Consider the following 26,819-nt stretch of genomic DNA (forward strand, 5'->3'; position numbering starts at 1 on the left):
GGTAAGCTTGTTCACTGCCAGCATTCCTCCTCATTTGATGTGACTCCACAATGCTTTAAGTCACAGGCTGTATTTACATTCAAGCCTTGAGTGAAAATTACATCACTTGTTTAAAAAGAAAATATTTTTTAATGCTCTCTCCTCTCCCGTGGTTTGGAGATTAAAAATCTCCTTTACAAGGGTCAAGGTTATATTCACAGTTAAAATGTAGGGGAAAAAATTGAGATAATAATTAACCAGTAACCATTTAAACATGTTTCCCAATAAGCTGCTTCAAACTCACTTCCAGCTATATATAAACTAGAACATTGTTTTATTACTGCAGAAAAAATGTGTGCCGTTCTCATTTAACCCTAGAAGAACAAAGAGATCCTGACTGTTGATAGAAGTAAACATTGTATTTTAAAATACTGCGGGGGAAAAAAGCAGTATTAGTCTTTCCCAAGTATATTATGTAGTGATTTACTTAAATAGTACAGGTATAAACATAATATGATGGAATAACACTTGAAATACCTGAAACCGTAAAATGTTTAGAGAAACGGAACATGGAAACCAGAGCCACTTGGCAAGTAATTCAACAAATTTTCCTGAGGTTAAAACAGCTTTTGGAAAATGAAAAGAACCAGAATCCAGGCTCAAGTCCAAAGAGCCAAATGGAAAACCCATATTTTCACATAGCTTGTTCTGTGGTATATTTATGATTACAATTGTTTGAATTAATTTTTATTCAATGGTTGTCTTAAATCCATCTGAAAATAAAAGGCAGTGTTGACTACCACTGGAAAATTGCAAATAAAATGTTTAATTTCAGAAACGGAGTTCACCATTTATAAATACACTAAAACATAATAAATGCAAAATTAGATTAGGCATAGGTAGAGTATTTTAACAAAGCTACAACTTTTCTAAAAGGTCATAGGCAAATGATGACTTGTTTCCCAAAAATGTATTCAATGAAAACTGAAATGAAAAGATGAACCTTTCTAGAGTTAAACTAAGGAGCATGTTCCTTTCAAATTAAAATGCTGGCTATTTTTCCATCTTATTTGAAGTTTTAAGGGCTCTATATCCCATTTGCCTGATGGACACCAACAGTTAAGAATCAACCCTACTACATAAAGTTCTAAGCAGTGCACCATATATATCCATAAGGCTATTACTGAAAACCAGAAGATCAGTTATTTCTGTACTAGGAGCTTTAAGACAGGCTGTTCTACACAATTGAAATTACATTAGGAGTAAGGGCTCAATTTTTACAATAGGGACCTTATAGTTTTGATGCACTAAAGATTAAAAAAGGCTTCAGAATGACATTAGAGTCTTTGTGGTAAGTTTCTTGCCTTTTTTGTACGCGGCATTAAATAACAAGCATTAATTCACAAACTTTGAGAGAACTTCCAAACACCTTTTATAAATACCCAGAATATTTCTGTAATTCATTTAAAATGTAAAACCTGAACAGGAGAACCCAGAACGGGAAGTTTTACTACCGATTGCTGTATAACTCACATTCCATCTCATCTTAAATTTAAGATTTATTTTCAGCTATTAAGTCAACATTCTCCTGTAAACACAGCGTCCTCAATAACTCTTCTTAATCCTTTAAGTACTTTAGGGCTTGCAGTTAAAAACACCATATGATAAAAAGACAGCTTGAACCCCATCTTTCATGTACAGCTTTCTTTTGACAACTACAAAACCTGTTTTCTTGTAATTAAAGCAATGTTCAACTAAAATACAGTACCTGGTTTATGGTTTTTACATAATTGAATAAAAAACTACAGAATAGAACTGTTTACATCTTTTTTTTTTTTTTTGCCATTCTATTAAAACAAATGACTGAGCTTTTTAAAGTTCATTTACAATTATGGATTAAAACCTACATAATTTTGTATAATTTGACGAGACAGGCTATCTCTAGTGTGAACTTTTAAAAAACATATATACAATATCTGGCCTGAAGTACTATGAATAAGGCACATGTAGACATATTGAAAGCTGAAAAAATGAACCTAAAATTTGGAATTATAGTCACTGATTAGATGTCATACATGGCCCCTACTGGAGCAATTTAAAAATCTGAGTTATAGATAGTTAATATCCAGTGAGCAACAATAGATTTAGTCTAGCGGTTTGTTCATTAGTTTCAATACTGGAAGTATATTAAAGGAAGATTCACTTTCAAAAAGATAAGCTTTTCAAAGTGTTCAATCATTAACCTTGACTGACTAAAGTTGTTGCTTTCATTGGATGTACTGAACAATCTCTCTGAAGGAACAATGCTTGGTGGACAACCCAAGAACCTGACAGCCAATTTTGACAGTACTGGCCAAGATGACTTCTTAAAGTTCCAGTAAGTTAGAGGATCACAGTTATGCTCAAGCACTTCTTCCTCCAAGTAAGAAAGCACCATTTCCTCTGGTAACTTTGCTCTCTCTTTCAGGTCTTTTGTTTTCTTCATGTCACCCATGAGTGACCAAAGATTATCTTCCCCATACGAATTTGTAGATGGTGAACCTATATCACATCCATTGGAAACAGGTTTATCATCATCTGAGGTAGAACTCATTATTTCCAGCTCCCTGATTAAGTCTTGTTTATATTGTTCAGCCTCCTCTTCTGTAAATAATGACGTTTTATACCGGGGATCCAGAAGCGTAGCAAAAATGTACCTTGGATCATGAAGTGTGGAGGACAATCTACTCACCATAGCTTCTTTCAAAGATTTCAGCATAGTATCTATGCCCATAGTTTCCTCAAACAGCATTTCTATTTTTCTGTTAAGTATATGAATCATTGGAATCACTTGGCTTAGAGTAGACATGTGTGTACTCATCTCCCTACTTGCAGCTTCGAAAGGTTTGAGAGCATGACACACTGACTGCATGACTTCCCACTGATCACAACTTATCAGCTCCCGAAAGCTGCACTCTATTGACATTTCATCAATTGCTCTTTTCTGTTCAATAAGACGTTCAAGCATATGAAATGACGTATTCCACTTGGATGGAACATCTTGTATTAGCTGATGCTGAGGCAACTCATACTCCTTTTGCAACTCAGCTAACTTCTCTTTTGCTTTTGCTGACCGATGGACACGTTCACAGATCTTCCTTGCAATACTAAGCAAATTCTGAACCATTCTCTGGCTTTTAATGGCCTCATTTACAATTACATTAACAGTGTGACTAAAACATTGTACACTTGAATGATCACCTTCATTTAAAGTTTTCTCTATACTCTGATTATCAGTAACAGTAATCCCAATCTGAAGTCCAATGGAAGTAATCCATGTTTCCCACCAGTATTCTAACTGCTTTTGAATGCTGATTCCATTGTAGTCGCAATCAATCTGTGATACATTTAATAGTGCTGAACAATGGTAATCCTCACACTGTGGTCGAAATGAAGACTCAAATGTTACCCAGTGAGCAGTCAGGGTTAGATACTCTCGTGTTTGGTTACTCATCCATATTCCAGATGTAAAATGGATCACTCCACTTTCAGCTTCTTTAAGATGTGAAATAATTATTTGTTTTACATTATCATACATATCTGGAATTGCTGTCCTAGAAAAGTAAGACGGAGAAGGTAAAGAGTACTGAGGTTGCAAATATTCAAGCAGCCTGTTAAAGCCAATGTTGTCTACAAAAGAATATGGCTGAAGGTCAAGTGCAATCATTTCGGCTACAAGACTTGTGATTTTTTTGGCAACTGGGTGAGAGTCACAAAACTTGTCATTGGTTTCATCAAAATTTGAAGATCCTAGTAATTCTGTGCGGAGTGGCATGTGATTATCCGTAGATGAGGATAATACTGTCTCTGGGACATCAGTTTTCAATACATTGTTATGAAACCGCTGCAAATGTCTTAGAAGGCAACTTGTGCCTAGGTTTGTTGGCTTTTTCCCCCTACTTATTATACGTCCACAGTGTGTACATATTACTTTTGTTGAATCTGCAGAACAAATTGAAAAGTGATTCCACAGTTTTGAGGTCTTCTTACTATTAACAGGAAATATAATTTGATTATCGTGTGTAACCATTGTAGGCAAGTCAGTCAACTTTGAAGATGAACATTCTGCAGAAGCCAAAGTGGCATAAGGAGAATTTGCCAAACTCACATCAAGAAAGCTTTTTTGGTTTCCAATTACATCAGGATGGCGTCTATATAGATGTCTCATTAAGCAGCTTGTGCCCACATCTCCTTTCTTACCACGACTTATCATACAACTGCAGTATCTACATACTGCTTTTAGACTGTCTGCAGGTGAGAGTGAAAAGTGGTGCCAGACTTCTGACTTAAGCCTTTTCATAATCCTTTTATTTTGCTGAAACACAGCAGTAGGTTCAAATATTAGTGGACCTAATCCCTCACACTGTTTTTCAGGAGACGAAACAAAGGAGACTTCACCTATATCTTCAGAAGATGACAGCATTGAGTCTTCCACTAGAGCATCTCCAGAAGTGATATTAGTATGGATCTCCTCAGAGATTCTGTCTGGAGAAGAGGAAACAGAAGTTGGTTCTTTCATTAGTTTTCCAGGAGAGGATGACATAGAATTCAGATCACTATCTGATGGTAATAAAGAAGGCAAGAGAGTAGGAGGTGCGGTGTAGAGAGGTGGTATGCTGGTACCACCCCCATTCTCTTGCAGGACAATGGAACGATGGGCTCTCCACATGTGTCTTATTAAACAACTCGTTCCTAGGTCTTTTCCATTTTTTCCTCTACTGAATTCATTCATGCAGTGGATACAAACAGCTTTAGAATTATCTAGAGGTGACAAATAAAAGTGTTTCCAGACAGCAGATCTCCTTCTAGAACCTGATGCACTCTTTGGAATTACAACTGTTTTTTCTGCTACATTCTCAACAGTGTCATCATATTGGTTGTTTGCTTGCTGCGGAGATGAACCAACCATGACTTCTTCTTTGCTGCACTTCTCAGAAACTGAGAGATCTGGTATTTCTTCAGAAGAAACAATAGAAACAGATTCCTCCATTATTCGATCTGGAGACGGTATTTTAGAAGCCATTTTCTTGACCAGTTTTATGGGGGATAACATAGAACTCAGATCTCCAACATCTGCAGATTGAGGTGGCAGCAATAACGTAGATGAAGAAAACGAAGATATACCTGGCATAGTTCCATTTTCTTGAATTAGTACAGTGGGATGTGCTCTCCTCACATGTCTCATGAGACAACTTGTACTCAGGTCCTTTTCATTTTTACCTCTGCTAAATTCTTTCATACAGTACATACATATTGCTTTAGTGCTATCTCTAGGAGATATAAAAAAATGGTTCCAAGCAGGTGACTTTTTTCTGGAGCTTATGTTTCTGCTAGAAAGGAGGCTTTGTGTCACAGCTTCCATTGCTACATCGTACAGCGTATTACTATACTGAGAAAAAAGAGATCCATAATCATCTTCATTTTCTGTAGACAAATATTTGCCAGGGTTGTTCGTAATGAAGTTCTTTTCTTTGTCTTCCTGTTCATCACTGCTGTCTGCATGTTTGAAATCATCTTGTTCTGTCTTTATATCCGTTCTTTCTAGAGTACAGTTAATGCTGTCGTCTTCTTGCTCTACTTTCAAGTTATTGATTTTACTTAATACAAAATTATCATCCATTCCGGGGGAATCTGCTTTACTCATGTCCATGGATGATAAATTCTTGCCAAGACTTCATTTATTAATAAATATAGATAATTTAAAAGATTATTTAAAATTTGATAAAAATTATGTATCTTGTATACTGAATGTAAAACAACGTGTGCATGTGCTAAAATAATCTCTGGTTTATGAATTCTGTATCCGTGTTCTGCATAAGCAAATATAATTAGTCATGAAAATGCATTTTAAAATTATAAACTTAATTAATGGAATCTCATTTTTTCCCAGGATCAGGACATTTCAGGTCATAGATGAATGTTCTCAAAGACAGCTACTGCTAAATGCTTCATGTTGTAAATATAATCCTAAAAAATGAATGTTCTATTTTCTTGTTGAAGAAAGCCATTCTGTTCATCTTGATTGGGCAACTGAGATTCTTTTACACCGTCTAGAAAAAAAAAATCAGAAGACAAAGTTGACTAACACACATTAAAGAACTACAGTAAAGGCGAAATGAAAGCAGGCACTAAGTATTCTGTAGGTTTGGGATTTTTTCTCCTTTGAGATAAAAACAATTCAATGTACTATTGAAAAAAAGAAAAAGCCCAACATTTACTCAATACATTTATTGTGGGCAAATACGTGTCTATACAGACAGCTCTGGTTCAACTTTGACAAAATCTAGAGTCCAAGCATCACTTTTGTATTTGCTTGCACATACCTATGCCTCATCCTACATCATAATTCAACCACTGCATGCACACACATGTACTGAAATACACACACACATACATACCTAACCCCATATACTATATAGGTGTCTATATCTACCAATATATGTGAACACAAGCAGGCATTTAATCCCATTAGCACAGAACTATGTACTTAAAATCAAATGTTATTTCACAGTCCTGTACATGTGAGCCCTTCATTACTGACAGCAGTCTTTAAAAAGAAAACAAGAAACCTCTGTAAGGGTGTCCAGCATTGTCACACTAATCATTCTTCCTCTGACCATAGTCACACATCTGTATTCATGCCATAACACTCCCACACAAGCTACTTTTAGAGTTTCATTATTAAAAACTGAAATGTTTAATTTAGGACAACTGGGCTGTATAAATTCTGTACAGACAGAGAAGTCTTCCAAAAGCATAGCAACATCACTCAGAAGCAAAGACACACACAGTCGCATATGCTGGTGCCTAGTGCAGCACTGCCAGCTCAAGTCCCTCACATACCCAAAAGTTACACTAAAAAGCCCATTTATAACATGACAGCTAATTTCAGTTGAGTAAAGATTCTTCGCCACCAATTCCAGTACAAGCAGTAGGTTTCTGAAGTTGCATGTAAAGTTGCATACAAAAGGGCAACAGCAGCCTCAAAAACTGGAACCCCCCAGCAGTCCCTTACAAACATGAAAAAGCTGTCTGCATTTATCGGTCACTTTTTTCCCCACTATTATATTAGAATTTTAAATTTTGCCAAACCCTTTCCAATTTATTATTTTGTGTCATTAATGCAGTTACTGGTGCCTTCATTCAAGATAAACATTTTTGGCCACACTAGTGATACTACACTATGCATTGCAATTTTTGCAAACTAAATTTCATTAAACTCTCCACAGCTGAAGCCAAAACACAAATTTAAAATTATTATTTTAAAAACTTCTCACAGCTTTTACGTGTTACTAAAACACAAGAAGAATTGTGCTGATTCTTGGGGTGTCCTGCACAGGGCCAGGAGTTGGACTTGATGATCCTCATGGGTCCCTTCCAAATCAGCATATTCTATGATTTCAGCAATGGTGCAATTAGCTATAGCCACAAAACACATTAAAAAGGCTGTTATTCACACCGACATTTTCCCCCTGTATCAAGATCAATGTCATATTAGCTTTGTAACCTATTTTAACTAATTTTTCTCTGAGGTCTGTTTACAAGAGAAATTAGAAACACTCACTTTCTGTGAACTTCTGATTTATGGAAAGCCTAGCATAGTGATAACTTCCTTTCTTTTCCAGTGCAAAGGAAGTGGCAGGGAAAAAGAAAGACAATGATCTTACTGCAGCTATTTTAAGAAAAGGGAGATGGAGCAGTCAGAACTTGCTAAGAGGTAGGGAGCAAGTCTGCTTTTCTTTCTGTGTGAGTTTTAGTATTCGTGCCTTTCTCTCTCATTCTTGGGGGGAGAAAAAGAAAGATATTTTCAGATACCAAAAGGTATGAGGGTTGAGCATCAAGAACAATGAAGGGAAAGACTTGAAGAAAAGCCTTAGATTTCTAGAAGAAATTTACAGTACAAAGGACTTTCCACTGTCTTGTGAAATCTCATGTGAGAACAATTCTGGCTGCCAGACTAAATTTACATGACTCAGTATAAAATTGAATGAAAGAGAAATTAGTGATCACACACATACTGATGATACGGAAGTACGTGTATCTGGGACAAGAGAGAGTGTAATATAGCCAACCTTTTTTAAGAGCAATCAATTCAAGAGGATTTTTGTTTCATCTTTACTTTGATCTAATCTGTGAATTTGGAGCTTGTACTGCAAACAGGAAAAGCAAGAAAATATAATAAGCTGTTGTGATTTAGGATCACAGAACAGAAAGGTTCACAAGCGACTTGATGCAGAGCTTACAGGACATAAATTATGCATGGAAGTGCCAAGTTACAGTAAGGACATTACAGAATCCTAGCTAGATTTGCATAAAATAAACACATATCTACTGGCATCGGGTTCTCATGAAGCTGTGTGCAATTTCTTTGGCTCCGAACAGGTAATCACATCTTTATCCTTCAATTCCTGTAATTTCTCAACTATGCAAAACCAATTCTAGGCTTTAAACAGAAAAACCTGCAGAGATGCTTCAAATGCCTCTGTCCTGATAAGCAGTGACTGCTTAACACAGTGAAGCTTAAGGTAGCTGTGATGGGAAGATTTGAAAATCTGATAAATATGACCAGTTGCAAACTTCACAACCACACTTAACTAGATTGACATTCATTGACAACACATTGCCAGTGGTTAAGTTCTTAATCATTATCAGCCATTATCACTACATATTCAAACACTTAGGCCCTAATCACCTTATCCTAAATTAGCTTTGAGTACCCAATACCACTGAGCGGATGCCATGTAAGTTAAATACTGATGGCTGTGGTTCTTGACAGTCCTAAGTTACTGAAGCTGAGGTGAAGAGGTGAGGGAGCTATTTGGACTTTGAAGCAGGAACCATGGTGGTAGTCTTCTTCCTTCCCTATTTCTCCTTGCTGTCACTGTGTTTTTAATATTCACACACTCTTCCACCAAAAAATGTGGGATGCAATCTCACCTGCTCCTGATCCTATTACCTTTATTTCTTCTGGACCAAAAGTTTTTCTCAGTCCACCAGAAATCTTTCCTGATTATTCTGTATCCTTAGTTTTTGACTGCAGTTTTTACTGCTTGAACTGTTGATTCACATGGTCTTTGTCCCCCTTTTGTGCAATTAAACCTTGGTTTCCCTTTGCAGCTACATGTTATTTATATATCTATGCTTAGCATTTATGAAAATGCCTCCATGCTGTTAACAGGGTTATTATGCTATTAGCAGCGTTAGAAAGCACTTACAGACTGTGGTCAGTTACAGTACTTTAGTGTACTTATGACTGAGTGTAAGACAAGAAAAAATTATTTGTATCTTGCCCACTTTAAGGCTGCTATAGGTCTCTGGCTACATAGTACGTATTTTTCTCAGCCTTGTTTGCTGTCTTCAAGAAATTAGCAGAAATAGCTGAGATTAGAAGAGACAATCACTTCCTGGGAAATCCCCAAAGTTGGATGCCCCATAGAAGACTCTGAATGTATTTTTTTCCATTTTCTTTCAAACATCTAAGCATGATTTTTGTTGCTTTGATAAGTGCCTGAATGGCAGAGCTCAGAGGGTTGCCATCAGCAGGGCAGTCTAGTTAGAGGAAACCTAACTAGAACTAACCTGAAACACAGGAGGGTCCATCTGAATACAAGGAAAAGCTTTTCTTTTGACAGTGACAGAGCATTGGAAGCGGCTCCCAGAGAGGTTGTGGAGTCTCCTTTGCAGATATTCGAAACCCAACTGGACAAAGATCTTTTCCAACCTGCTCCAGCTGAACCTGCTTTAGCAGGGGAGCTGGACTAGATGATCTCCAGAGGTCCCTTCCAACCGCCATCATTCTCTGATTCTGTGTTATGATGTTACATGACGCTGTAAAATTAAGTCAATCTACTTCCCTTCAAACACCCTTGCACTTTCAACCGAATTTTCTTTAGAATACAGTCCCCAGAATACTCAGGGTTAGAAACATAGATATGCTTTTCATCTCCTCCTCCCATGCCAACTCTATATAAGAGTCAATCTGTCTTAATAAGAAACAAAAAAAGACAGGAGTGTTTTAAAATTTTAAAGTCACCTGGAACAAAGTATGAATTTGGTTATGACCATGTTTACATAGCTTATTTACTCTTGGACCCAAGCAACTCAAAATTAAGGACTACTGCTAAATGAACAGAATATTCAAGAAGAAAAATGTTCTCAAAGGTATAAAAAGCTATAGGCAGTCAGCTCAAAGTGATTTATGCTTTTGAAATCTCCACAATGAGATACAGAGTCACCTTGCAACAAAAAAACTTCAAAGAAAATAAATGTAACTAAGGAACAACTCTCTACTCAAATGTGCTACTCTGGCCTATTAGCTGCTGAGCAGCTGTAGTCAGTGGCTTGCTGTGGTAAGAAGCCTGCAGAAACATTTTATAGGATTTTCCATTCAAGATGGGATTACTGAAAGAGTACAGTGGTTGAGAAGAAACGTCTGGAGAATGTCACTGGTCCTGAGTGCCACAGCAAACTGCCACGACCAGAAGAAATCACTGCTGAAGGAAGGAGGTACAAAGTGAGACACTGGTGTCTCAGAATTGCAGAGACATACATTAACACAGAGAGAAGTATGAAAAGTATGCAAGAACACTGAACCATAAGCTGATTATTTTTTGTAAAGTAGAGAGTAGCCTATAAGCTTTAAACAATTTTAGATTGAATAGTCAGGCAATAATCCTGAACTTGATTATATCACAGAATCTTGGTGCAAATAAGGGTGTAGAAAAAGCAGCTAAAAACAAAAAACTTGACATTATTATTGAAGAGGAAGTAGTGTAAATACAAAGACATACACCTGCAAAATGCAAGAGAAGTTTTTTCAAGAAAGATTCAAACTGTGGAGACAGTAAAAGTAAAAGCATTTACTAGTTTGAAAAAAGATCAAAAGTAGTGACAGATTTTGAGCATAAGATGTACATAAAAGCTCATTAAAAGTAATTTGTACAAACCAATGTCAGTTTTATAATAGCATTAATCTTGTTTACTTTTGGAAATGTACAGGCATCATTAAGAATACCGAATAAAAAGAAAAACCCTAAGAGCAAACAATATGAGCAAGAAGAAACACATACTTTAAGAAATTATTATTTGCTTCAACTGCAATGGCAGGTACTATGCTAATTATGAAATATTTGCTAAAGCAAAACAATCGAACAAAACAAAACAGAAACACACACACAAAAAAACCCCTCCAAAAACCAACAGAACACACATCCAAAATCCTAAACAAATAAGCAGAACGTATTCGTATAAATTTATAGTCCAATGAACCTTAGTGATTTTCAAAGTTGTAAATCCCTTGAAGAAAGAAAACTAAGAAGAGTGCATTTTTTCTATAGAAATTTTCTGTGACAAAATATCAGTACTAGCTCACCCATAAGGAACTACAGAGGTCTGCAAGATACTGATCAATCAAAATGCAGAATTAGAACTGAAAAACTGGCATGTTAGTTACATTGAAACAAGGTGGGTCCTACTCTCAAGTCCCACAGAAGCTCACACGAATTGGCACAGATGTACAAGCATGAACTAGGGGTATGCAATAGTTTAATCTTGAATAAAGTACAGAAAGCCACACTTAATAGAAGAAAAAAGTTGTTCTGGACTCCATGGGAGGTATGATTAGTAGAGAACTGCTGGAAGAAAAAAGAGGTGACACCTTTACTCTTCCATTACTTTTTAGTCACCTGAAGGGCAGACCTTACGAAAACCAGTAACTGCTGTGGTTTCCCAAAGGTTTTCTCTCCAACTTGTAAAACACCCTCTCACATTCGCAACCCCATATGCCCCATCTGGACACAAAGGAATGAAGAGTGGAAACGGCACCACCAATATTGAACACTGCTCCTTGTTGACATGAATAGTCTTCTGTGAGCTCCCTGGTGTGCTCCTGCTACTTGTCAGGACAAAACACAGAGATCTCCAATTTGATGAAGTATAAAGATGCTCATGCCCCTTCATGTTGCTGGAAAACTCAGGGCTTGGTGTAAGCTGGGGTCTAAATCAGTCATTGCAAGCAGAGAAAAAAAAAAAACAAGGCATAGAGAGCTGAGTATTACAGTCACCATTACACTCTGAGTATTCAACTCTAATTACAAATACAGTAATTTACCTGAATCAGAGACTAAAAAAGATAAAAATGGCCACTAAATGTAAATATTCCCCTCTTTCTTGCCTCTTGCCCCGCAAAATATCAAATAATTTTACTGTGAACACACATGATTTTAAGCAGTAAAATAGGGTCAAGTTACATTTTCCTACATTTTCTTCTCTATGTTTTCTGTTTTTCTCACCACCTCTAAATTAATAATAATTCAAGAAGGTAACAGCTCAGAAGTGAAAGTTTGTCATAGACTATTGTTAAATGGACAGCATTGAGTTAAAATCTAACCAGCACACAGAAAACACCTAACATTGTACACACTCAAACTCCTCAAATTTAGCCTCTCACTCTTCAAAGATATTTTTATTTGTACAGCTGTTTTCTTCTCTTGCTGCTGTATGATATGAAAAGTCAATGGGATGCTGTTTACTAATAATTTTCAGATATTCCCTGAAACCTCAGAAAAGATTCAAAACTAAAAGCTCCAGCTTTGTACCAGTATCTCCATCTGAAACCCTAAATCATCTGCAACACAGTGTGCATGCCAGCTCCCCCTGCACAAAACTACAGTGGCTCTTACTCCATTGTGTAAAAGGTTGAAAATAATTCATGACAGTGGTCAAAGTGAAGAGAAACAATATGATTTCCAAATTAGCACCATTTAAAAAAATACTTTGGAACAAAGTGGAAATGAAGGTGTAATTTTTAAAGCAATGTTTATTTTAAAAAAAGGGGATCCAGTTCTTGAGTTCTTACACTCATATCCTCAATCATAACACTTCTTAAAAGAATTGAGATAATGCTTTTAAAATATGATACATTACTATTATACAATATTATACATTTCGTATTAATCAAAGCGTGATATAAATAAGGATGTTCATGTTAGCACGTATATTATTTACACGGGGCTGACATTTAGTTCTGGTAGCCCTGTTTAGTGGTGTAGCAGGATGCTCTGCCTGGAATGGGTGAAAACCAACTTGAACAATGCCCTATTTGCAAACCTACAAGTGGTAAACGAAAAAGGGAGCATCATGCTGCTTTTGGCATTGAATAATGATCAAACCAGTCTGACTCATCAGTCCCAAAGCTAAACATCCTGATAGTGAGATGAAGGTTTGGTAGATCTGTTCCTGGATAAAAGAACAAACAAGTGATACTACTGATAACTTATCCAAAGCTGCTGAGCTGACACAGCTGGAGACATCTGACCATCATCAGTCACTTCACATTCTAAAAGCTGAGTCCCAAATTTTAATGCAGGGTCTTTTGCCATAAGCCTTCTTGCAGTGTATGTATGGAGATTCCTTCCCTGAGTGGAGACATCCCTCAAGGTTACTCCTCTTACTCCTTGAGGCTGAGCTAAAGAGATTTGCCCAAGGTCGTTCCTATGCATGAGTAACATCAATCTACTTAATTGTTTTGCCAGCTTTAACAAAATTACTTTAATAAAACTGCTTGAATACTGCTTCATAGTGCACTATACTATGTAATAGTTGTTACAGTTCCTATACTGTGTAGTAAATAATTCTGTAAATCATTTGCATCTAATGATTATCATAATACATCACATATATATTTATATAAGTATATCTGGTTTGCCATCCTTAATCCTGCAGGATAAAGTTGTATAAAGGTTCAAGTACACCTGTATAATCCTTTAAACAAAAACAAAGTGTGACGAAGTGTGGGGTAAGATTGGATCCTCTCTGAGAAGGAGTTTGAAAGCACGAAGGTTCTTTCTGCACCCTGTGACTGAACAGGAGGGCTTCTTTAACAAACTTTGTCTGAAGCTCCCACTCTGCCCACTGGATTTGGCAAACAAGCTCAGTACCCAAATGTTTCATCAGACTCAGTGATGCAGGCTAACTGTTCAGCATGTGTAAGAATAAAGAAGGTGTCTGACACAGGGTATCAAGTTCAAAGCTCAACCTTATTTCTGGAGAAATCAATCTTCATAATTTATCTGCCAATTTATTAAGCATATATCTATTTGAAGCATCATCCTCCACCACCTAGACTTTATAAGTAACACCCGTAAATATGCTAAAGCCCATAGCACAGAAATCCCCATTCCACACGGTTTTGAACAGCGCTTATCTTATAAGTAAAATAAAAATGTAAAGCTACAACAACAAAACAATCACCCTGGTCAAAACAATGACACTCCCAACTTTTAGTAAAAAAAGAAGCATGTTGCATTACCACCATACATAACATTATGTACCACTAGAATTAGTAGCACTATTCACACCTACAACCACCTGATAAGCCTTTAATTGTTGCTATTTTTTTTCCTTAGTGCACTAAAAATACCATCAGTTCTCAAATGGGACTATATCCCTTCACATGTCCTTTGTTAACTTCCCATTGCAGCACACTGTAACGAAGGACAAAAAAAGCAGGTTCTACACATGCTAATAATTTCTGTCCCAGCTTCTACTAAGAAATTACTCATAAAAAACAGATCTACCACACTAAGTCAATCATGTCTAGTATCCAAACTGTCTCAAGTGTTGAAGTGTTACTTCTTATTATCAGCCATGCAATACTTGCAGGATATGTTTCTGAGCTGTTGTTCACACCTACCAAATGTCAGATCTTTCATTTGTTAAAATGCCAATGTTTTAAGCAATAGTTTCATTAAAACTTTAAGCAGGACTTTCCCATGTCTTACATATCAGTTCAGTGTTGCTACAGCAAATTATACATTTATTTTGATATTTTTATCTTTTATAATTTTTGACAAACCAGTATCATATGCTGATATGATGGGGAAATTCTTAATGTTACAAGAAATAAGATGGTTTTCTTAAGAAAAAATTTAGAGATTTTTTTTTTACACAGGTGAAGTATGTATTGTTTGGCTTAGAGCACTTTTAGACCAGGACATCAAAGCTGCTTTTAGTTTCACATGCTGTACAATTTGGGGCTGACAGGAGATGAATGAAGGTTGCAGTAACACAACACAAGGGTAAAATGGAGAAGATAAAAATAAGAACAGAGTAGGAAAGATGCATCAGTATCATCACAGAATAGGAAAAGCACACAACCAAAACCACAGTGACAATAGGTAAGTTAGAAAAGAATGAGAAGCAAAAAACTAAAGATTTACTCCATATTGCTAGAGAACAGCAGCCCGCTTTCAGAAAAGCATCAGAAAATTCAAAGCAAAGCTCCTCTAACAACTCTTCTCTCCAAGTGATCAATTCTCTGAATAGCCCATTAGACTCTTCTCTTTCTCCTCCCATGCAGCCCACAACTGACAAAATAAATTGGATAGGATTAGTACAGGTGATTTTTCTACTGACTACTCTACCTTCCTGGCTTACAACATAATAAAAACCCACTTTTGTGTTTTTTTTGTTAAATGTCTATCTTTAAATCCAGAAAGAGTGAAACTTCAAGCACTTTAAGGATGATTTCAAACAATAAGAAATGAGACACCTGTAAAGAAGAAAGCTGAGGCTTAGAAAGCTGAATAGGCAGGATGATGAAGAACAAAAAAACAGGGAAGACACACCATATTTTGTGTAGTCAGTCTTCTTGGAACTCTTACTGAAAACATCCATGTAAATAGAAAGTGGGAAAAAACCTCACAGAATGTAAACGGAGTCCTTTACAGAATATATTACATTAACCTGTTACAACCATAACTTTTCTAATATAAAAAATGGAACTGTATCTGTTGAACTAAGACTACCATATAGTAGTATTTATTTGCCTGCTAACCAGATGAAGTCTGAAGATGTCTGTTTTAAAAACCCTTCACAGCTACCCATCAACCCAGTTCTGTGCTCATATTGATGCCAGTTGGTTATATGTCCTCAGATAGTTTCAACAGTGCTATTGAGAGGTTTTTCATTATTTGTATACATTATATTTGTACATGTGTAACATGACACAATACTGTACTTGTATTAAAACATTTGTGTCCTGGAACGCTTGTGAACTTAAAGGAAGGTTAGAAAGAAAATGTAATTCATAGTACCCAAAAAGACAAAAGAATTTTTTCAAGAGTATAAACCGTAGTCTAAATACTTCATAGGGATTTTTTAAACCTAAGCTTAATCATTCTTTTGTCACAAAAACTTTATTTCAAGTCAGAAAACACCTGGTATGGAGAAGAAATATTTCTTTGGAGAATCATTTGCAACTGAGGGTATCTTCTTTCTTCCTTATGTAATAAATATATAGAAGTATGTCTAGATTTTTCTTGAAGTAAGGAAAAGATCATCTCTTTACTAAATCTACTAAATAAACCAGAAAGCAAAATTCACAATGCTATCCAAGGTAATTTTTAGAGTTCAGAAACCCTCGGTTTCACCACTGTGCCAGTGAGTACCTGAACTGTAACAAAAACAAAGAAGTAACTTTAAAACCAAGCTTTCATATCACATACAGGCATAATGCACATGCCCGTGATAGGGGTGAACTTCTTATTCCTCTTTCAAGAATTTTTTGTCATTCTGTATTTTCAAAGTCAATTGTACATTCATCAGTAGCATCTGACATTTTCACCTGAAATCCTAGTTTAAAAAACAATGATCACATCTCTGTCCCTCTCAAAACAAACCTTCCTATTCATGGAACAGGGGAGAGGGAGGGAGAAAGAAGCATGCTTATCTCTGTATTCACTTGTCAACCAGCCAGTTCCTAGCCTCCATGACAAGAGGTATTTTCCTCTTAACCTCTTTTAGGGGTATATTCTCTTTGCCTTCTTCAAGGGAAGGTGAGACTTTGCAAAGACTTAACTGATTCATAACCAAGCTAAAGGAAGCTGACACTGCTTCCACCAGCACCCCACTGAGCACTAGCAGGAAGTACAAAGAAAACTCTCCCACCCCAGGCAAACAAACAGCTCCTTCTAATAGCTTCTTCTCCCAAAAGAACCATCCTACTGCCATAAACAGATCTTAATTTGACCAAATAAGGTTTTGCTCAAGGAGCAAAAAATACAATAAATTTTAAATTAAGAATAAAGCTTTTTGTAGTACGTATTCCAACCCATGCAGTTCATGAGCTTTAATTCATATAATGCAACTTGGTTTTTAAGTAAGTTTTACATAGTACGACTACATGGGTGTCCTATTCAGAACAGCACTATTAGTAAAGAACAGGTAAAGAAATGGATAACCCTTCCCATTCACTTGATTTTTATTATTATAAATAATTATTTTAATAAACCTAATCTTTTGTGAGATATAGAAAAGGGAAATAAAAACATTTAGAGAAAAGGAAGAGGAATCTTCCTGCTCTTTATGAGCATCATTTTATTTCCTGTCATAAATGGATTATGGTCCGCCCATACAGTTCAGTAAGCCACAGAAGACAACTCAAAATCACTAGGAAAGGAAACAAACATTACCTCAATTCCTCCCATTTCCCAGTATCAAAAGCAAGGATGCTGCTGACAGCACGGTCTGCACACTGTTTGGCTCCCTGAAAGCTGACCCACTCTTCTCACTGTTTCAGCAGCTATTAATGCAAGTCACAGCAAGTGACAACCTCCCATGAAATGAGTTTTACACTGTTGTCTTTTGGTTGTTTTTTTCCTCCCATCGGTACACATGCTCCCATATCATGCATATCATGTTTCCACCTTTAATGCAGAATAAAGAAAGGGAACCACAGAGTAAAAACCAGAAAATATTATATGATTGCCATGAGGTATGCCACATTGTAGCACTGGGATTTTCAGACTCAAATCTTAATTTAAGAAAAGCTGTCATGAGCTAGAAGCCAGTAGTTGGGTGTGAGACAAACAGGCAGCAGCTTTCACATTGCTTTGTTCTCTCCCACCTTCTCATGGCACATCTAACACAACTAGATCCTTTTAATCAGGAACTAGATTTTCTTAAATGATCTAAACTACACAAAAATTACTGTATAGCATATGCACTGGAAGATGAACTCTTACAATGGATGCTAAAGAATGTAGACCTGTAACAACTGCTGACCTACCAAAATTAAAAATTTTAACAGAGAAGGTAACATCTGGACAGCAGAATCTTTGTTCTCAGGAGACAGCAGCTCTTTTTAAGTATCTGTTTTTAGGGTACCCACTGTCAAGAGAGCTGCCTTAATCACAAATGAAGAAAGCATCAAGCAGAACAGTGAGCTTGCAGTCAACAATTATTTCATATGGGACTATAAATCAAGAAATAGTTCTTGAAGGTACCAAGACCAAATACTCACTTTCATTAGACAGGCAGTACTAAGTGGATTATTTTTATTGAAGGCTTTTAACCTTGAGAGTCACAATAGAAAAGCACTTCAAGTATAATATACCACAGTGCTTGACATCATGTAATGAAACGGTGCAAAGCATTCAGTGACCTTGAGATGAGTATATTAAAATACAGCATTAACTACATGGAGAGTGAACTTCTGGATATTCTGGAAAAACAACATTGTCCCTTTTATCAGATTTCTTTATAGAAAGAAAACTGCTAGTGCTCTAAAACTGACCTGAGAGGCTGGTGCAAATGACAGCTACTCTCTCCTGCTCTTCAGCTCTGCTCTGGGTTTGGAAAGCACTAGCAGTTCATTTTTGCTTAAGACTCTGATGAAGAACAATCCACAGACAGATTTAGTATGTAACAAAATCTCACACATCTTCTGTAAGGGTCACCTAGGAAAACTTTTCTTCAAGGAATGAATCTGAATCATGCTTTTAATTTTCTCTTCCTACAGAGACCACAGTCTTACAGGGAAAGGCTGTGAAAGTTGGGGTTGTTCAGAAGAGAAGGCTCCAGCAAGACTTTAGACTAGCCTTTCAGGAAGAGCAGTTTGTAATGAAGGATGGGGACAAACTTTTTAGTAGGGCCTGCAATGATAGGAAAAGGGGTAATGTTTTAAACAAAAAGAGGGTAGAGCCAAACTAGATATAAGGAATAGATTTTTTACAATGAGGATGGTGAAATGCTGAAACAGATTTTCCAGAGATGTGGTAGATGTCCTGTCTCTGGAAACATTCAAGGCCAGGTTGGATGGGGCTCTGAGAGATGCGGTCTAGTTTAACATGTCCCTCCTCATGGCAAGGGGTTTGACTAGGTGGCCTTTAGAGGTCCCTTCTTCTGATTCTATGACCCCCACCATGATTTCCTAGCTCAACATTTTCTCTGTCTTAAATATTTTGTCCATCTGTTGCTAACATGCAAGTTAACCAATAATACAGACAGCTTAAAAATTTAACTATTTTATTCAGGGCACAGAGGGGATGGGATAAGAAATAAACACAAAGCTCTGAAATACTGTACAAGAACAACATTTATTGTTACTCTACATGTAAGTGCTAATCTTCATATGAAGAATTTTTTTTCTAGTGCATCTTACTCAGGAATTTCAGGCTTCCATAACACCTGTACTCAAAAGCTCAAACAGAATATATAAAGTTTTAATATTTTTCAGACAAAAATCCTAAAAGAAACTATTAAAACTAAGTCTCTCAGTGAAGACATGAAATCTGATTGAGACACCTGTAACTTGAGTACAGGACAAATGCAGCATCTAAGTTACTTCCCCTATTTAAGCAGTATAATTCAAGCTAAGGATGTATATATGCCAGCTGATACCACAGAGTAAGAGATGCCCCATAAATCATAAAATAGTTACTATTTCTGTACCACTCTAAAGATATCCAGGCTTCCAAACTTAATTTTTAAGGGTCAGGCACTCATACAAACCTCCTGCTAAATTATGAAGCTCCATACAAGTCAATGCACAGGCATACAATTATTCATTACTTTTATCCATTGTCTTCCTTTAAATTAATAAAAACAATGATACAAGACCCAAACCAAACAAGCTGCCCACTAGTTTATTGAGAAAACCAAACAAACTTACACATCTGTTCCACTGCAGGCAGGCGGCTTCATTTGAGGTTAAATACTTGCTACTCAAACTTAATGAGATGATTGTATCTAAGGAAAAGAAGAAAGTAATTACTTTTAGTATGTTTTAAACACATTAACTGTCACAGTGGCAACTCATGAGATGTTTCAAATTTCTCTTTAGGTGACAGCTCCAGGAGTTGCACTTACATGAGTAACTCTCACCTTTTTTCAAATCTCCAGCCCTCACAATTATCAAGAAAAATTAGACATTTTCACTTCAAATAAAAATAATAATAGAAAACCAGTATATGCCCCTCAGATGATTGCTAAAATAAAATTTAAAAGTCAAATTTTTGTACTTATTTTAGCACTGCTCCATTTTTTTATGCTTATGCTGAATGAAGCAGAGTCTATATTACATGCAAGATTTGAAAGAAGGTTGCTGACACCTTTCCATGCACTACAGGATTCACCTTGTTACACTTTCTCTTCATAAGCTAAACATATTGCTTACACACTGCACCAACCACATGTATTAATCAACATGCAATAGCATAGGAACAACACAAGATTATCATTCCTCATGTATGAGAAAGGAGCGATTGCAAGTGGAGCATATTAGATCACATATTTTGACTTAGCAACGAAACAGTCTATTGCAGGACACATTTTTTGAGTTTTGCAACTTCAGTCCCACTGACCATTATACAGACATGAGTGTCATTGTGCAGAGGCCATAGCTGTGACACTGCCCCAGCACACTGAAAAAAACCCAACCCAACAAACCAAGAAAACATTTTGCCACCTTAGAAAATCCATAAGCTGCAAAGCATTCCCTCTTATATTGCAGTGATTACTCTTCTTAAACAGACTGAGATGTTTAACTGTATATATATATATATATATGCACACACACACACACACACATACCCACACTTAGTGTTTTTTTCCTTAGGACGGAGATCACCTCTTAGAGGGCAGACAGTTCTGATGACTGGCTTAGTGTGCATTATGAAATAAACTACATATCACTTTTCTTACCAACATTTTATACTTAAAAACATTCCTATAGTGCCTCTTAAGCAATTGAAACACCTCCAGAGCTGTGCGGCTGGCTAATTTGACTGCTGAGATACTTTAGCTATCCCTATTAAAGCAACATTTAAATAATGTATGCAGAGAGGAAGGTGTCAGCCAAGGAGACACAGACCCACCCGAAGCAGGGTGCTCAGTGGAGCAGTTAGGGAACTCTCCTCAGATGTGGATTCAGCTCCTCAGGCAAAGCAGGGAAGTGAACCTGGCTCTCCCACATTCCTTGCAAGTGCCAGAGCCATCAGACTACAGGCAAGATAAAGTACAAATATGCATCTTTACACTCCCTGATGTCTTTAAAAAAAAAAAAAGACCCCACCAGAACCCCTCAACCCTTCCATTCCCATTTTCCCCCCTCTCTGATTTGTTAAAGATGACTATAGTTTCAAGCCAGGCCAAACATTTTGTTCAATTCAAATTAATGTTTGGGTTTTCTTGATTGTTTATTTTTGTGAGAAGAATAACAAAGAAAAAGTAATTTTAGCTGGATTGCAGATTATTTTCTTTAGAGGTAAACACTGATTCAGAAAATAGCATACAGAATTACAGCAACAGGTAAGCAGCATAATTATTGAAAAGCCACTTAACTTATTTGGGCTGAAATAGGCACAAATTCTTTGATCATTGTCACACAAGAGAAATCTATTATTAAATATATTTTCCCATATAGTTTGCAAATAATTGCAAAAAAGCATTGCTAAAATGTTCAGCTGTTAAAAAAAGCCTATTTTCAGCCATGATTTTCAAGCTAGTGAGTACTGAACCCCAGACCTGGCTTTTATATTAAATATACAGAAAATGTGAACAGTCACTGCAAAACTTACACTAACACATCACAGGAAAAACATATCTGTATGACACTAGTGAATGCAAACTAAAAAACATGACATTAAAAAAAAAAAATCCAACAACCTTTCACACAGCTGTAACAACAAACTAGTAACCTTCTAAACGTTTAGAGACTGATCGTCCCAATCTACATGTCCTTAAACAACAAAGGAGGAAGGAAAGAGGTGAGAGATGGAGGGGACGCAACTGCGTGGTAATTGTTAAAGAGAGCACACAGGTTTTGAGTTTACATAAAGATTATAGTAATATAATAATATTTCTTATGTCAACATCCACTGGAAACCAGTCACACTATAGAAAAGACTCATACCTCACTTTCCAGTATGTTGTCCAATATAAAAAAAAAAAAAAAATCACTATTTATTCTGAATCATCACACTTGAATGAAAATAAGGGCCTTAAAAATCAAGCTATTTCCCTGTTGTTGCTTTAACAACCCATCACATTGAGTTCTATCTCATCACAAAAAAAGCCCCAAAACCAAACCACAACCCCAAACCTAAACCAATACTACCATGGTTAAACTATGTATCACACTAATTTAGGACAGAAGTTCCTTTGCTTCAGAAAAAAACAAAAAAACCAAACCAAAACAAAAAAACCCACTTAAAAATTACAATAAAAACTTTAGTTTTTCTTACTTCTTGACCAGAGAGCTTTAAACTCTAGATTTCACTTGAAAGCTACCGTTAGGCCACAGAAACTACTCAATTTTTTCACTAATTGGGTGAAATCAAACAATGCCATAGTTGTAAATTGAATAATACTGAGGATGCCAGTAACAAATACAAAATAAACAGCCAAAGATGTGCAGAAAACAAGGCACATCTGCCATATAAGAACACTTTCTTTGTGAAGTCTGTTTTGAAAGTATACACTACAACAGGTATTATGTAAATTACATTAATTTACTTTGATACTACTGAAATACATAGATCATCCCTACTTCAGGAGAAAATGTCAGTCATGATGAGTTAAACAGTCTGCTCTATATGGTGCAAAATTCCCCACTAAACTATAATATTCTTTTCTATATAACACTAAGCCAATATACATGTATCATCATGCTATTTGCATATGGCTGATTATTTTAACTGCTCATTACAGTGGCAACCCCATAGCAAAACCTGCTCACTTTGAAGATGAAACTCCTAAAAATTAAAAGCAAGCTGCAAAAAACAGGACTTACAAAACCCCCTGTATATATTCTTCACTGTGAATGGCAGCAAAATGAAACAAGCTGTTGGAAAACACAACATGCACATTCTTTAACTCAAACTTTTGCAGAGGAAAAACCAAATCTCTCAGAAGTTAATGTATTTAGGATTCTAAAAACGCGAAGAAGACGAATTCCAAGAAAAAAGGGAGAAGAAAACAGAAAAACCCAGCAGGTTCAAAGGCCACTTCCTTCTGTAATACCTAGTTTTTACAAGTACTTGGTAGGATAGTCTACTTTAATGGACGGACAATTTTAAATAAATGTGTAAAATTCTGTTGCCCTCCTGTATTTTCCAAGGCCCTGTTATAAGTTTTAGTGATGTGTTATGTTTATTGAAGAAGACCCCCTCTGCACTAAGCACCTGTTACACTGGCTGTTCTACAAACACAATTCTTGCTTTGGACATTTAGCATCTTGGTTTAAAACAAGCCATAGGTGGTGGAAACACCAGAGAGAGAAGCTGCAGGAGGCAAGGTAACAGAAAGATAGCAAACATTACTCTAAGCTCATCACCTGTCTAGCCTTCTGCTGTTCTGTACTTTGCCTCTCACATTATCAACGAGGATGCTGTACCTGTCACAATTTTGCCTTATGTAGATGTAATGAATGAGTGGTTTGGCTGCTTAAAGAAACTGTCAAAGGTACTGGCAAAAGCAGGGTTTAATATGGATATGTGAAAATGCAACTTTACAGAGTTCAGTGGCGAGGTTCACTTTACTACTTACTGCACATACTAAAGCATACAAAGGAAGATCAAATAAGCAGTTTGGAATGATTTACACAAAAGCTGTGAATGCTAAAGCAATAAGACTGCGAAGGATATGGGTGCAAAGATAACAGTGTAGAAGGGTTTAGCAGCACTTAATACTTGAGTACTTTAACATATACAAAGTGATTTGATAGTTTTCACAACAATTGTAACAATGATTTAACTGTGGATTCAAAATAGTAACATTTGTACCACAGTCAATTAACATACGCACAGGTAAAACGATGTGTACACCTATTTCTATGTGTGTCAAGGTACCTATGAAAAACTCCCCTCAAATTCACTAAAATATGTCAAATCCCTTTGCATTTCCCAATAGGCAATGTTTGCACCTTGAGGAACATGGAGATGGAGGGTGAGGGGCTGACAGTCATTGAGTACCACCAGCTTGAGGGTTTGTGAGCTCTGGGAGGCGCTGGCACAGCCTGCTGCGGTCCAGGCAAGCTCAAACAGCCTCACGTAGGATTGCTGTTTATAGGGTCAGAAGATCATTGATTGACTTTGATCATCAGTAGGCTTCCTTCCTGACCATAAATCAAGTCAGTAACTACTAAGCATTTTTCCCCAAAGTGCAGTAACAATGGTACCGTTCCACTCGGGCTACATGCAGGTAAATGGTTTACCAAGGCTACAAGAGGTAATTGCTTATCCTTTGTTTCCCACCTTTACCACGCCAGAGCTCCTGGTACGATCAGGGACTGCCTCATGGCCTAAGTGGTACAGTCAAGGGACACTTCAACACTCAGCTGGTTTGGTGATGCTTACCAGGAGCTTCCAAGAAGGCAGAGCAGTCACAAGGATGGGGGGTGTTACATCGCCAGAAGTAAAAGAGTTGTTGTTACGCAACAGTACGAATGTTCAGAAAACTCTTCTCTGAGATGCTTAGTTTAGGTATTTCGTTTTACTTATTCTCAATCAATTCTTATATATGACTGCTCTGGAGAACTCTTATGGAATAAATTCCTCAATAGCTGCAAGGTCCTAGCAACATAAAGTACCAAAGTAGACACACATCCAACTGTACAAAAACTGTCAGCATCTTGCCTTTGGTCTTATATCTAGTGGACAGCATTCAAATTTCTAATAGTCCACAAAAGAATTTATGTTGTTTCTAACAGAATTTTTTCCTCTGCAAGACCTGTCTCCATAGTGAATAATAACTAGAATGCCCCTGCCCAGTATTTGCACAAACACAGCTTCCTAGTAGCAGCATAGTATCTTGAGGATAGTTGATAAAGTCTTCCAGACTTCACTCCCCCCAGTATGTACTCCACAAATGTCCTCCCAAGGGTGTTCGTCTGCTCTTAAAGTGAAACACTGCATTACTGAAGATAACCTTTAGAAGAAAAGTGCTGTGCTCATGCTCTTGAAAGGCAAAACAGATACATATGTATAGCGGGCCATAAAGTCAACAACACGTGAGGAAAAATCTGGAAAGTACATTCATGTTACAGGGGCTTGAAAAGTTTTCTCTGCTTAGTATTATATGACAGCTCATGCTAAATTACTGAAATTTCTCAAATGAACCCCCCAGAAACAAGACAGGACTGCTTCTAACACATAAGCACTAGGGAGAAAAGTCTTTACACTGCAAAGCCCAACCCTACTAAAGTTAGAAATGATAAATAGAAACACTATTAATGCAAAAGAGGCTTTAACCTTTCAATATAATAATAAATGTTTTTACACTTTTAGTAGGCTGTATACACAGCAGACAACTTTAAGTGTACTGGACACCCTGAGAAATCCGGTAAGCGTTCTAACACAACCACTAACAACAGCAGCTGTCTCAGTGTAGACCTAGAAGCTACAGAAGACATTTTTAAGCAAAATTACCTCGCCCCAAGTAGAAAACGAGAGCAGCACTACATGGAAACTAAATTCTGCGCTTTTCCGAGACACTTTTCTTAAGCGACTCTGCCCAGGAGGGATGGCTGAAACTTCACCGCAAACAAGCACAGACGCGGTGCTTACGCCGCGGCCGAAGCCCCTGGCGGGCGCCTGCCCACCTCGTGTCCTGTTTCTCGGGGGGAAACGCTTTTTAGGATTTCCCGGGCTTTCCGGTCCCGGCACCCGACTCGGGAGCCTGTACCCAAGGCGGTCCCCGGTTCGCACCCTGAGGGGGGCAGCGGGCTTTCCACCCCGGGGCTGCCTGGGCCATCTTGGGTCGGGATAGCAGCGGCCACATGGTCACCGCTCCCTCCGCGGGCCCGGCTCCTGCGGCCCCGCCAGGTGGGCGCGGGCGCTCAGCCCCGGCGGGTCCCACCGGCCCGGCCCGGCCGCGCTGCGCACAATGCCGGGGGTGCTCGAGGCGCGCCCAGCGCCGCGGCGGACACCCCTCCCCGGGCGAGGGGCGGTGGGGCCCGCCGGGCGGCCCGGGACAGCACCAAACCCCTAGGCACCGTCGACCTCCGTTCACCGGGCCGTCTGGGCCCCCCGCGGGGCCCCGCAGACAATAGAGCCGGCACCGCGGGCCTGGTTCCCGGCTTCCTGCACTGCCCCGCCGCCACACGCCCCCTCCCCGGCCTAGCGACGCTGTCCCGCGGGCGCTCCCGGGAGGGACAGGGCGCCGCCGGGCCCGGGACGCAGGTCCCCGGCCGCACAAGGCACCGAGGCCGCTGAGGCCAAACGCCGCGGTGGCGGGCACGGGGGGGGGGGGGGGAAAGGGGTGAGGGACCATAGGAGCAGAGAGCCGGACCGCCCAGCCCGGCGCCCTCCCGGTGCCGGAACGGTGCTACTCACCTCCCCGGGCGGCCGCCGCGGGGGAAGCCAGAGATCGCCGCTGCCGCCACCCGGCCGGGCCCGAAGGAGTTAAGAGGAAGGGCCGGGCGGGCCCGTCCCATTCATTACCCGGCGCTTTGTCTCCGCCGCCGCCGCGGCGCTGAGCAGCTGCCCCGGCTCGGCCGCCGCGGGGCGCGGGGCGCAGGCGCG

General features: G+C 38.2%; 1 protein-coding gene across 3 annotated transcripts; it reads right to left on the reverse strand.

Moving 5' to 3' along the window:
• Positions 1-294: 294 nt before the first annotated feature.
• Positions 295-26,805, reverse strand: ZBED4 (zinc finger BED-type containing 4). 3 transcript variants are annotated; one of them, XM_032105431.1, is made up of 3 exons: positions 26,631-26,805; positions 19,970-20,046; positions 295-6,068 (listed from the first exon to the last, which is right to left on the reverse strand). In XM_032105431.1, the coding sequence occupies exon 3, from the start codon at positions 5,666-5,668 to the stop codon at positions 2,150-2,152; it is 3,519 nt and encodes a 1,172-aa protein (XP_031961322.1). In that variant the 5' UTR covers positions 5,669-6,068; positions 19,970-20,046; positions 26,631-26,805; the 3' UTR covers positions 295-2,149. The 3 variants fall into 3 exon arrangements, with proteins under 3 accessions (XP_031961322.1, XP_031961324.1, XP_031961323.1); XM_032105433.1 differs by lacking the exon at positions 26,631-26,805 and adding an exon at positions 25,725-26,016; XM_032105432.1 differs by lacking the exon at positions 26,631-26,805 and adding an exon at positions 21,174-21,263.
• Between the last annotated feature and the right edge of the window lie 14 nt (positions 26,806-26,819).

This window comes from Corvus moneduloides, chromosome 4 (assembly GCF_009650955.1).
Source record: "Corvus moneduloides isolate bCorMon1 chromosome 4, bCorMon1.pri, whole genome shotgun sequence".
Lineage (NCBI taxonomy): Eukaryota > Metazoa > Chordata > Aves > Passeriformes > Corvidae > Corvus > Corvus moneduloides.